We start from the raw sequence: 13,663 nt of genomic DNA, 5'->3' as shown, positions 1-13,663 counted from the left end.
GGTCTGAGCGGCTATGGGACCGGCGTGTGACAAAGATTTGTCCTGACTGTGGGCCAGGCAGGAAAACTCTAGCTACAATCCACTGCCTACCAGATCCTCCACAGACAAAAAATTCTTGTTGAAAAAGAAAGAGGAAACTTACTTGATCACATTCCTATTTTAGAAGACTTTTTAGGAGCAGTGTGGAGGGTGATATAATGTGGCTAGGTTGAAGGCAGCTTAGTTTAATAGTTGAGATGTGTGAAATCCACCTGTCTTCTACTCTTCACTTTGCCTTTGAGTAAGAACTTGCAGATGTGTGGATTACATCTTTTATTATTAGTTTTCTCATCTGTCATATCTGCATAATGATACCCATCTTGTGAAGCTATGAAAGCTAATTAGAGCACATGACAGCACATCCCAATCACTTACCAAATGGTATATTATAATATTTTAAAAATAAGAAAACCTTAGAAAATAACTAATTTGAAAGTGTTTAAGTGTTGAATGAGAAGGATCACATGTCCTGATCAGACCTGATCAGAGACATATTAAGTATGGCTATCAAATTTCAGGTTGGCTAACTATGCCAAAGCAGAAGATTCCCAATGAGAGAGGAAATGCAGATGAAGATGATTCAAAGTCAGGGAAATGTCAGTTTCAGGATTTGGTGAGAGGAAGTGTCTGTCGGCCATCTAGGAAGGAAACTGGCCTTGGTAGGTGGGAAAGAACAAGCGTGGGGACTGAGTAGCAGCACAGCTAAGAGACACATATTTTAAAATTAATTTAAAGTTCAGCTTTTTTTTAAATCTGATTTTAAATGCAATATGTGGACAGAACAGCAATGTGGGCCTTTAGAAATGGAACTCTGGGGAATATAAGTATGAGGTCTTTAGGCTCAGAGTTATTATCTCCAGTAAATTATAAAGTAATAATTATTTAGGGAAGCATTTCCATTTATAAATGGAATAAAACATGGAAACAATAGTGAATATTATTTGGCAATTATACTATAAGAAGCATTTTTCCCAGGTACTCTCAATGCTATAAACTATAGCTTTGGAACATGGGACACTTTCAAACACTGCCTAATCCCCTGGTGGCTTTTCAGTCTTACCTACTGGGCTTTTAATATCCTTTTGTATTCTTTGTAGTTCTTTTTCAACTTGAACCATCTTTAGCTTCCAAGTTGTTCCCAGTGGATTCTCAAACAGCTTGAAATCTCCCTTTCATATGCTGTATTCATAATGCTTAGAGCTAGTGCACAGGGTCAGGTTTACCATAAGAACCATTCATACTTATTCTATGAATCTTTAAAACTTCCATTGTAGAAAATGTGTTCTATCAAAGACACTTCAGGTAAAGTGGGTTTTATTATTATTGTTGTGGTCCATCAAGACAAATTACAAGGAATAATTAAAGAGATGATTTTATTCAGGCTATTGTAATGGGAAGGACTCTCATTAAAAGGACCAACTCAGACGACTAAAAGGAGGCCTGTGCTTTTGCACAAATGATGAAGACATCTGTGAGTCTTTGAAAACAATGAAGAAGGATAGAGAGGGTTGTGTCTCAGTAATATGAGAGCAGTTGGCATTTTTTGTGATTAATTGTTTCTGGAGCACAAAAGAACAATGGGATTTATTACCTATTTCTGCTTTCCAGAAGCTCAGTATCAGGTAAAATGAGTGTTGTCAGGTTCTGTTTTGTGGATGATGAGTGAGTGTCAGTTACTGCTGAACAGGCCAGAGGAGGCCGGAAGCCTTCTGGATGCAGTGAAGCAAGATCTCAGAAGCAATCTCTCAGGAATCCTTGTTGGCGTAGCATTTTTGTAGGTGAGTTTTTCTGTGTCCAGGCAGTTTCTTCCAAGTAACCACAAGAGACTTAATATAAATCATAAATGCTTGGCCGATAGCTCAAGCTTATTACTAACTAGCTCTTACAACTTCAATTAACCCATTTCCATTAATCTATGTATTGCCACGTAGCTCATGGCTTTCTTTACCTGTCCTCCAGCGTGTCTTGCTCCCTCTGTATCTCCTGGTGACTCTACCGACTCTGCCCTTCTTCCTTCCAGAAGTCTCAGTTTGGTTATCTCATCTACATTTCCTGCTTGGCTGCCAGTCAGTCAGTTCTTTATTAACCAATGAGAGTAATATGTATTCATAGTGTACAGAAGGATTATTCCACAGCACTTGCTGAACCACAACTTGGGAGATGGCAGTTTTGGATGGCTGAAGCTCCTAGGACAAATGGATTCTTACAAGGCAACCTAGAGTCTGGTGTGTCTGGGCTATTTGGATTAAGCTCTTAGTGACGTCTTTGGGTGATGATGAGGGGTTGTCACAATTGGAAAAGTTAGTTCAGATGGTTGTAGCTTGATAGGGAAAGAAAAGAACTGATAATTAGTAAGGATAATTTGTACAGGGAAATCAGCTATAGCATAACTTAGATACAGCCACCCAAACTGCTACCTTCAAGGTAGGAAGGAAATCAGTCCAGTCTTTACCAGACAAGAGAGTTACATACCCATCACTAACCTCCTGCTCTGGTCAGCTTTCTGATGCTGTGATGTTTGATGGCATTCAACATAGGGAGATAATATTGGCTCATGGGTTCAGAGGTTTCAGCTTATGACTACTTAGCTTTGTGGCTCTGAGCCTATGGCTAGGGAATGCATCAAGGCAGGAAGCATGTGGCAGGGGGAAGACCTTAGTTAGCTGGACCCAATAAGAAAGTCAGGAAGGGCAGAATTTCAAATATCTGCTTGTAGTTCAAGTTACTAGTGACTTAACTTCATTTCATTAGACTCTGTCTCCTAAAGATTTCATCCCCCAGCAGTGCTATACGCTGGTGAAAAAAAAAAAACTTTAACAAATGGCTTTATGAGTAATACTTTAAATCAATCCACCTGCAAATTCACAAAGAGGCAAAATAATTCAAGACCAGTGAATGCAGCCTGATTCTGACGACCTTCAAGGGTGTTCAGGATAAAATAGTTTTCCATGGAACCACGAGATTGTTCTCTATGGCTTTTACAGTACAGAGGAAATATATATATATATATATATATATATATATATATATATATATGTCTTATTCAAAATCAGTTTTATATATAAATACTTCACAGTATTCTATAGCTTTGTTTGATAAGGTAAATTAAACTCAGAAACACATAATGATACTTGGAGTCTATAAATTATCTGAATATGTGAAAAAGATATTCCGGAGCTCAATGGGAAAAGGCACCTGAAGCTTACCCTGATGACCAGAGTTTGACCCCTGGAAACCACAGTGTAGAACCAGAGACAGACTTCCATAAATTGTCCTCTGACCTTCAATTGCAGTGTGAAATGCATGCACCTGCCCACACAAACACACACATATGTACACAAAAATAAATAAAAGTGTAACAAAAAGATATCTGGAAAAGATAAACAGATAATGACCTCTATGGACATTATTAGGAATCATATGAAGATTTCCACTTCAATCCATCTCCACTTTTTGACACCAGCCTGTTGCTATGTTTTTTTTTTTTTTAATTGAGTATAGATTCCCCTCTTATACAATACATCGAGACCACAGTTTCCCCTCCCTCCACTCCTCCCAGCTAATTATAACCTGAAAGAGGCTGAAATTGACCAGGGCTTTGACAAGGCTCACCTAGAACTTAGATTGACGAGTTCTATTCAGGACATCACAAGGTGAGAATAATTGTTAGAGAGGCTGAGTCATAGTCCCTGGCCTTGGTTGAGTCAGGATGCATTTTTAACAAGTGATTCTCATGTCCATCATGCATACTGGAGTTAGACCAAGAATAGTGAGTGAGATTTAGAATGCGGCTGGAAATATGGGTGAGGGAGGTTTTCAGAAACCGCAGATTCTCCGCAGCTGGTTGTTATGCACGGTTTGCATAGAATCGTACGTTTTTCAGGTCATCTTTGGAAATTTTGCTATTGTTGTCAGTCTGATGAAGTTGCCAGTTAGTGGGGGTGGGGGGGAGGACAGATGGCAGCCAATAAACCAACTTTGTCATTTGTAAGTCAGGACATCATGTTATTTTAGTGACAGTGTTTTTCAGTTCTTCACAACCAGCACATACTTCATTTTCATCACTTTAAAAATGCTTTGTGGTTGTCATTATAGAAAATGTTGTCAGACAGCCAACTATGAAATGATGTGGTGAGTGGGTTAACACCGTAGTTTTCTGAGTAGGAAGGAATGAGTGCGAATGGCTCCTGAGAACAATAGATTTTTATTTTAAGATTTATTCTTATTTATGTGTGTGGTTATGTCTCTCTCTGTGTGTATGTCATGCACATTTGTGCCTTTAGAAGGCAGAAGAGGCCACTGGATCTCCTGGAGCTGGTGTTACAGGCAGTTGTAAGACGTCTAAGATGAGGACTGGGAACTGAACTCAGGTCCTCTGAAAGAGCATCAAGAGGCCTTAAGTGCTGAGACCTCTCTCAAGCCCATAGATGCCACTTTTTACTTTTAATTTTATTACATGTTTATTTCTCTCTCTCTCTCTCTCTCTCTCTCTCTCTCTCTCTCTCTCTCTCTCTGTGTGTGTGTGTGTGTGTGTATGTGTAGATAGAGAGAGAGAGACAGAGAGAAAGAGAGACAGAGAAGCAGAGACAGAGAGAACATGTGTATGTCATGATACATGTAAAGGTTAGAGGGCAACCTGTGGTAGTTTGTTCTTTCCTTCTCTCATGTGGGTCCCAATGGTCATTCTCAGGCCTTTATGCTTGGCATCAAGTGTTTTGGTCCACTATGCTATCTCAACTGGCCCTACATTTTGATTTTTCAGGGCTGACATTATGGTTGAATACATGAACATATGATCATGTATACCATGAACACCTACACTTTTATTATTATTGTTGAGCGCCAGTCTTCACAATGTAAGGATGCAAAGTGTGAGCACTGAGCAGCACCCTTTTACTTGTTTATCAGTTCAACAAATATATATATATATATATATATATATATATTATACAAATATATATATGATTGAATATCAATCAAATGAATGCAAATGGTTCCTAATTACAATAGATTTTTATTTTAAAATTTATTCATTTTTTAAAATCTTTTTATTCATTTTACATACCAACCACAGATACCCCTCTCATCCCTCCTCCTGCTCCCCCTACTTCCCCCCCCACCCCATCCCCTCCTCCAACAGGGTAAGTTCTCCCATGGAGAGACAGCTAAGCCTGGTACATTCAGTTGAGGTAGGACTAAGCCCCTCCCCGCATTATTAAGGGTGAGAGCAAGGTGTTCAACCATAGGTAATGGGATCTAGAAAGCCAGCTCATACACCAGGGATAGATTGTGATCACACTGCCAGGGGCCCCTCAAACAGACCCAGCTACATAACTGTCTCCCATATGCAGAGGGTATTCTTACTTATGTGTAGGAGTATGTTTCTCACTTGATTGAGTTGCTTCATTGAATTTATCCTTTAGAGGAGACAGGCAGTAAACAAGTTTTGAGACTTGAATATGAAGTGTTCTTTTGATGTATTGAATGTTTGGTCCTCAGATGGTGAAGCTATTTTGGGGAGGTGGTAGAAATTTTAGGGAGATGGAGGAAGCTGGTCACTGGGAACATGTCTTTGAGAGTTATATCTTGTTCCTGTTCCCTTCCTCTCTGCTCTTCTACTGAAAGAGTAACTTTGGCCACATGCTCCAACCACTATGCACTCTCCCCCACAGACCCAAGATCAAAGGAGCCCATGAACCAAAATTGATGATCCCTTCCTTAAGGTTGTTTTCTCAGTATTTGCCACGGCAATGGGAAAGCTAACGTAATAAGTAAATAAATCAGAGAGAATCTAAGCCTGTGTAGTTACTAAGTGCTGTGTAGGAAAATGAAGCAATGTAATGTAGTACCCAAATTATCCAGAAGGAGGCTATATCCCTATACGGATCCCATGCAGTACCCAAAGCACCCAGAAGAAGCCTGACTGGATGGGCAGTCCCACAGGTTTGCATGTCAGGCAAATTCTGAGAGATGGAACCCACGAAGGCATTGAGGCAGAATAGTCCAAGCACTGTACACATAACTGTAAAGCCATTGAGATGGAAGCAAAATTGATGTTTGTCAAGGGAAGAACAAAGATTGTTGTATCTGGAGGTAATTGAGAAGTCTAGTACAAGAACAGATTGATAAGCATGTCAGGGATAACTTCATGTGAGACTACGGTGCCCAGGTAGGGAGTTTCGTTCTTCGAAAGTCTAAAGAGAAGCACTCAGAAGCGTTCAAGATCTATGTGACCAATGAACCAACTAATAATGGTTGTTGCTAACCCTTCTGGGCTAACTGTTCTCCAAGATTTTATACTGTGTAGCCTTGAAGACAGTGCTTCAGGTTCCTAAGAGGGTACAATGCAGGCAAGCTACTTTAAAATAAGCCATGTGTTTGATGGACACAAAGTTTCTTTCTTAGGATTATTCAACAGACATCAGCCCCAAGTCACAGGGACCATGAAAAATTCACCTGTCTGTCTTTATGATCTCTTGCAACCGTTCTATAGTAAACAATAGACTCATGGCAAATATACTAGTTGGAACTGAATCGGGAAAATAGAACCAGCATGGTCCTATATTGGGTAGGGGGTGGTTTCAGGCAGTGTGGGGTGCCCAAAGCAACCACAAAATACATAGAGCTCAGTCATAAGGGAAGATGGACACTCTGGGCAGAGAAGTTTTTTCCTTCTCTTAGGAAAGATGCAGTACTGTTTTTATGTCTTCCAATTGATTACGTTGGACTCGCCTAAGAGATTTAGAAAAGCTAACTATTACTTGCACCTAGGGACTAACTGGTAGCTTGAGTTTAGTCAACATACATACAAACATACATACAGGCAGAAATTCACCACAGTGATGCTAAACACTCTTTTCGTATCCTAAGTAATTTCAGTAAGTTGCTCATGTTTTCTTACAGCTATTTCCTCCCATTGCAGCCCTGCTTCTATCATCTCATGCAAAGGGTGAGCATAAAGTGTCTTTGTCTTCCCTGGTGATCACCTGTCTGGGTCCCACTGTCATCTAGGGTGCTCTAAGTTCCTGTGAGTGTTTTGTTAGCTTGTTTGTTTGCTTTGTGGGTTGTTTTCTTGTTTTGTTTTCCTTCTCTCTGAGCTGCCACTGCTGGTGCTGCTGGTGCCAGCCTTCTTCGACCGGCTCCCCCTTGTGTAGTTTTCTTCTCCTGTAACTTGTGCAATCTCAGCAACTGGGCTGTGTTCGTCATATTTTGTAGGCTGCAGATGGCACTTTCCTTTTGAATTTTTTATGACAATGGTCTTTGTTTGCAGAACAATTTCCCCTCATTTTTCTTCTTGTTATCCAATTTAAAGGATGGAAAGGGAAAGGTAATGAGTTTTATAGCCATGTTTGTACTACTAGTAAGGAGTGCTTTATTTATTATTGTTTACTTCTTTGTTGTTTTGTGCTTTTATCTTATTTACCATATTTTATTTTACATTTAACTTTTGTGGGGTAGTATATGATGGTGTAGGGTGTCTGTGTCTGTGTCTGTGTCTGTGCGTGTGTGTGTGTGTGCGTGTGTGTGTGTGTGTGTGTGTGTGTGTGTGTGTGTGTGTGCAGGAGAGCATGTGGAGGTCAGAGAACAGCTCCAATGTTGGTTTTCTCCTTTCACCTTATAACTGAACACACAGGACTGGCTTCTGAGTGTTCTCCTGCCTCTGCCTCCCCTTTCACTGTAGGCACAGCAGGGTTATAGACATGCGTTGTATATGCTGTATAGACTGCATTTGGTTTGATGTGCATTCTGGGACTCCAGACTCCTATACTCATGCTTGTAAAGCAAGCCATTTATCCTTTGAATCATCCTCCCAGCCTAAGAGATCACTACATTATAAAGTTGTTTAGTATCCTTTTTTCCCCTTTTTCAGTATTCTTTGGCTGGACATTTAACATTCTCATTAGCCAAGCTTCAGTTTCACCCCATGTTGTCTTTTCTCCTTTATTCTTCTATTCCATTGTGCTGAGTTATCCCGTTACTTGGAAAGTAGCTCCTGTTTCTCTGCCCTTGCGCATACTTTACGGTTTCTAGCTGACATTTCTGTTCACCTTTGTCAATCTTTCTTCATCTCCATCTTCATGATAGGTAACTAAAATCCTGTCTGCATTTCCACATTGTCACCAAGTAAATAGTACCTAAAGCTTTACCCTAGTCCTTATATATTGTTTTACACTATTTATTTATTTATACATGATTTGTGTTGCCTGCATTCTGTTAGCACCCTATTCTAATGTTATGCTATTTGTGGTGTAACCAGCATACATACTGTTTCTGCCTTTAATTAGTTCAAAGAAGAGCCTATGAGTTATTCATGTTAGTGTCCTATAGGCTTAGTACAAAGCATTTGTATAATGTACTTCCAGTATGCATTGGTTAAATGACAGAGTTACACTGGAGGCCAAAATTAGTTCCTTGAATACATGGCACAATTTCCTCCCACTTCTTGCTGTGCAGTATCACCAACCATAGAAATAATTTGCTTCTTTCTTTTTTTTTTTTTTTGAAGCTATAGATCCCTGCACATCAGAGTGTTTTGTAAGGATGTGATTGCAGATGTATGTGTTTAGTCATTCAGACAGTCAAACTGTGTTTTGATTATTTTAATTCTCTTATTTCAATACAGAATAATTTGTTCTGGGCTTTTTACAAGCCCTTGATGGCTGTAAAGTAGATTAAAAACAGAAACAGAAAACACCAGCTTATTTAGTCCTCACCCTTATATCACCAATCTCTGTCATCATACACATAAAGTAGTAGGACAAGCTGTGTGTATGTGTGTGTGTGTGTGTGTGTGTGTGTGTGTGTGTGTGAGAGAGAGAGAGAGAGACAGAGACAGAGACAGAGACAGAGACAGAGATAGTGAGAGACAGAGAGACAGACAGAGGCAGACACAGAGAACTTTAAATTCAAATAAAACTAAAATGAGCAGAAGCTTAGAAAAGAATCTCTCCTGTACATTCTTGGTCCTAGAAACTTACTTTTTCACACAAAGAAAACTTGATTGATTTCTCCCTGCTATTTCATTTAACTGGGACTCTTAGTAAATGTAATTTTCATGTCACGTTCTTCATCATTTTGTAGCTTTGAAAGCTGTATTTGATGAGAAAAACCTGTTCCCCAGAGGAATTCTTGATCATGAAAGAGAAGACAAGCAATTGTGTCAAGAACCAAGTGGTGAAGTGAAGACAAAAAGAAATAAGAAGCGATTATGATCAAACAAAAACAAACACGCCATCGTGACACAGAACACTCCATAAAATGCTAAGAAGCATCCAGATGCCTTTTCTCCATTTCTTTCCATGTAAATGTCAAGAAACTTCATCTTCAGACTTTGTGTTTGTTCTCTTTGCACTCAGAGTCATCCCTTTGTATAATCTAAGAAGGGATATAAGAGAGATTGGTTTAATGTGGAGGAATGCCGACTGGTTTTTATCTGTTTCAGAAGAAAGTATTTTACCTAGGTGTCCCTGCAATTGCCCCTGTAGCCAAACAGTTACAATGTGTTTTATTATAAAATCTTCATTAGCATATATAAAAGACTAACAAATTCATTAAAAATCATTTAAAATTTGTCTGTTTTAATGTTCTCCCTCATTATGATTTGTTTTTCCTTAACAATTTTGATACTGACAATTAGATATTGACAATAGCAGCATGTTGTATTCTTTTTAAATACTTTAAAAATATTCTTTTAATATGTATATATTTAAAAATTTAGCTGTACAAATTTATTGTGTACAGTGTTAAAATTCAGTACACATTAATGATCAAATTGGGGTTGTCAACATTTAAAAGTCATTAAGTATTTTCAAGTAATTTTGATTGACATGTGACCATTGAACATGTGGATGTACACAGTGAAGCTAATATTTCAACACATATATCCAATATGTAGTAGTCAAATCAGGATAATCAATATTTCCTAGTAATCATTTTAGATTTATGTTCCTTTTCTTATGCCCTTAGTGGGATATTGGTGGGAGTGATCTGCTTCTATATTTGAAAACCAATCGGCATATTATAGCCAAACAGGCAATAGCCTTGGAAAAGAAGCAAAATGCCTGGACCTTCGTAAAGGCGTCACTGTCCACGAAGAGCCCAGTAGGAAATATTTGGTTCTGTAACTTACTGATTCTCCTTGTGACAAACTTTTCTTTATGTACATCATACTCCAGGAAACCAATATTGTGATTTTTTTTATTGTGTCCTTTAGAAAAATTGTTAATTTCCACAAGTTCAGTTTATTTGGATATATTTATATTTTAAAGAAGCCTTTAGAATAGCTGGGCTGTAAAACTCTACCAATAACTCATGCTAGTAAATAATTAATCTGCTGTGGATAATTGTGATCAACAACCAAAAAATTCAATCTATTTAAATTTAAATCTCATATGCAATTCTTTAACATGTATCAATTTTAATGCTGTGTAATGATTAAATATCATTGTTGGGATTGTAACCCTGCTCTGCCTATTTCTAAGTTTAAGGCATTTGTGTACTTGCTCTGTTCACTTTTTCTACAGGATATGTTTAGTGACATGGGATTTAATAATACATTTTCCAGCATCATTAGAGAAAACATTTGGTTTGGGAATGGGTGGACTGGAAAGGTTTTTCTGACAGAATTAACTTCTGTCTGTGTTTACGTGAGTAGTGAGTCAGATATTATTACTCTTATGTATGTGACTTTACCTTCTCATTGGATGGTAGTACTATATGGCAAAGATACAGGAGGTGTTTGTGTGTGTTTGTGTGTGTGTGTGTGTGTGTGTGTGTGTGCATGTGCACACACACGCACCTATCTGTCTATCTGTATGTGCATGCATGTGTGTGTTGAGGTGTTTATTTGAAAAATATTCTTTACAGAATATAGATAATATGTACTGGAATCTTTATGTGTAATAGAATGTAGCACAAATCTTAAATGGTCTTAATAAAAACAAATCCAGCCGGGCGGTGGTGGCGCACACCTTTAATCCCAGCACTCGGGAGGCAGAGCCAGGCGGATCTCTGTGAGTTCGAGGCCAGCCTGGACTACCAAGTGAGTCCCAGGAAAGGCGCAAAGCTACACAGAGAAACCCTGTCTCGAAAAACAAAAAAATAAATAAATAAATAAATAAATAAATAAATAAATAAATAAATAAAATAAATAAATAAAATAAAAACAAATCCAGGGCCAGGTATTGGGGTGAATGCTGGAAGATCAGAGAAGCAGAACAAGCCACAGGTACCTCATCTCACCAGTTCCTCAGTTGATCCTGTTTCCTTTGACTGGAAGCTTCTGTGTCCTCATCCGAATGGTTCTCAGCTGAACTGCTGCTCCTCAAAGCCTAAAAGCTTAACCAGGCTAGTTCCTGGTTTTCATGCCTTATATAACTTTTTGCTTTCTGCCATCACTTCCTGGGATTAAAGTCTCTCTTCCTGGGATTAAAGGCATAAGTCACCATGTCTGGCTGTTTCCAGTGTGGCTTTAAACTCATGGAGATCCAGATGGATCTCTGCCTCCCAAGTGATAGGATTAAAGGTGTGAGTGCCACCATTTTCTGGCCTCTATGTCTGTCTGGTGGCTGTTCTGTTCTCTGACCCCAGATAAATTTATTAGGGTGCATGATATATTGGGGAACACAATATCACCACAATAGAAAGCTGCAACTTGACCTCAAATGATTCAAAAATATTATATGTGTATTCAAAACACATGAACACAGCTGTGTATGCACGCATGTACCTAACTCTATCATTGATTTATTATCTATGTATCTGTCTATCTATCTTTTCTATTGATCCAGGATATATAGAGTGTACAAGTGTAGCAAATGGTAACAGTTGGAGAAACTGAAAAGGAGGACATGCAGATTGTAGATCTTTGTACTATACAGGCAAATTCATGTAAATTTGAAAATATTTCAAGGCAAAATTTTAAAACTTAAAAAATATTACTTTGAGATAAAGGATTCATTTAGATGTTCAAACAGAAACAAATCATCTCACAGGGAGATTGCAGAGAATTTTTACACTGAATGAAATGCTTGATTGGATAATCCATCATTTCAAACCAGAATAATGATTTATGAGTCATAGGTTGATGATAGTATGGTAAACTTAAGTCAGAGACACATTCCCAGAAATTTAAGGGATTATTAAGATGTGAAGGAAAGTAATAAAGATACCAAATCCTTCGTGGCAGCTCTTTTCTCCATATACATTTGTCTATACAACCATGAGGGCATGCATCCATTTCTCCATTCACAGTCCAGTTATAGAAGGCAGAGGCAAGACAATTTGCTCACGTGTACACAGGAAAATCTCATCTTGTTTTCAGCTTTCTCAAGTGGATTCACAAATAGTACGATGGTTAATTAGGCTGAGATTGAATGAGCTATTATTTTTTTTCAGGGGTAATTTAGAAAGTCTTCTGATAGACACATCTTATTTTTAACTCCTGATGAGGTTTTGTGAAGATATTAGTGTAATATAGTCTGCTCCATATAGAAAGACTTTCTTTTTGTAGAATATTATGTCTGCAAAGCTCGATGCTTTGTAGAATACTAATTCCATCCATCATGAACTTAATGTCCTATTCCATAAATATAATTAAGAGGAGCTGTCTCAAAGTACATTTGATAAATTCAATGGGTGTTTTAAAGCTCTGAAAGTTTCTTTTGCTGTTACCACATCTAATAATTTGACAAAATATATACAAAAAGAAAAATGAATGACATTTAGCTATTACATCTTACTATTCTTTCATACTTTACAGCATCTAATTGTGCTAAACAAGTAGCAGGGTCTTGCCTGTCAAATGCTAATAGACTGGAAAATTATAAACTGTTTTTGAAATTAACATTTAGATGCAGTTATTTAAGAACCATTTTTTCTAAAGTGAAAGGAACTTGTCATATTAAAATGAGATGTGTTATGATTTTCAATAGTTGTTTGTAATATGTACATCTATACCAGATATAATGTAACTTTTCTTTTTAGAATATGTTCCTCTTATCACTTAAAATATATGGTGTACACTGACAGAATAAAGGTTGCCTGAGATTAATTTGAGATCAAGTGGAAAAATTAACTTTTAGGTTTTTTTTTGTTGTTGATGAGTACATAGCATATATTTTGTGTTTTTAAAGTTTGGAATTAAGTATGTTTTATTTGAAAATAACTATAAAATACTAAGAAAAGTGATGAGATTATAGTGCTAGCTCTTTGCTATAAATGATGCTAAAATTTGTACAAAAGCATTTACAGTCTCATTATAAACATATTTCTTTTATTCTCTAGGGGCAAAATGTAGTTCTGAAAAGAAGAGATTTGTGAAAGTATTTAAATGATGTGCAGTAATATTTTATGGACAATAATACTTTATTGACTACTAAAACATCTTAAATGTGGAAGCAAAAATTCATGGTTATTGCTTTTTACTCCAGAAGAGAAAGGACAATGCATATTTTTGTTTGAACTGCTTTAATTTAAGGTCACTACAGAGAAATCACATTGAATGGTCTAAATAAGACAGAGTGGCTGTCTACTCCTTTTCAAGGCAGGGAAAGTACTGACTGTTTCTTGGATAAATCACAATATGATCAGAGTTATGGGCAGACACAATAAGTTGGTAGCTAAG

General features: G+C 37.6%; 1 protein-coding gene across 1 annotated transcript in view; it reads left to right on the top strand.

Annotated features, from left to right (window-relative positions):
* Window positions 1–9,251, top strand: part of Wdr49 (WD repeat domain 49) — a 131,155-nt gene extending 121,904 nt beyond the window's left edge. Inside the window, exon 17 of the mRNA XM_059264735.1 lies at window positions 9,121–9,251. Within this exon, the coding sequence (XP_059120718.1) occupies window positions 9,121–9,251 (131 nt within the window). The remainder of the gene's footprint in view (window positions 1–9,120) is intronic.
* The last annotated feature ends 4,412 nt before the right edge of the window (window positions 9,252–13,663 follow it).

The sequence above is a fragment of the Peromyscus eremicus genome, chromosome 6 (assembly GCF_949786415.1).
Source record: "Peromyscus eremicus chromosome 6, PerEre_H2_v1, whole genome shotgun sequence".
Taxonomy (NCBI): Eukaryota; Metazoa; Chordata; class Mammalia; order Rodentia; family Cricetidae; genus Peromyscus; species Peromyscus eremicus.
Note: the sequence above shows the minus strand (reverse complement) of the source record. Positions and strands in the feature narration are given on the sequence as shown.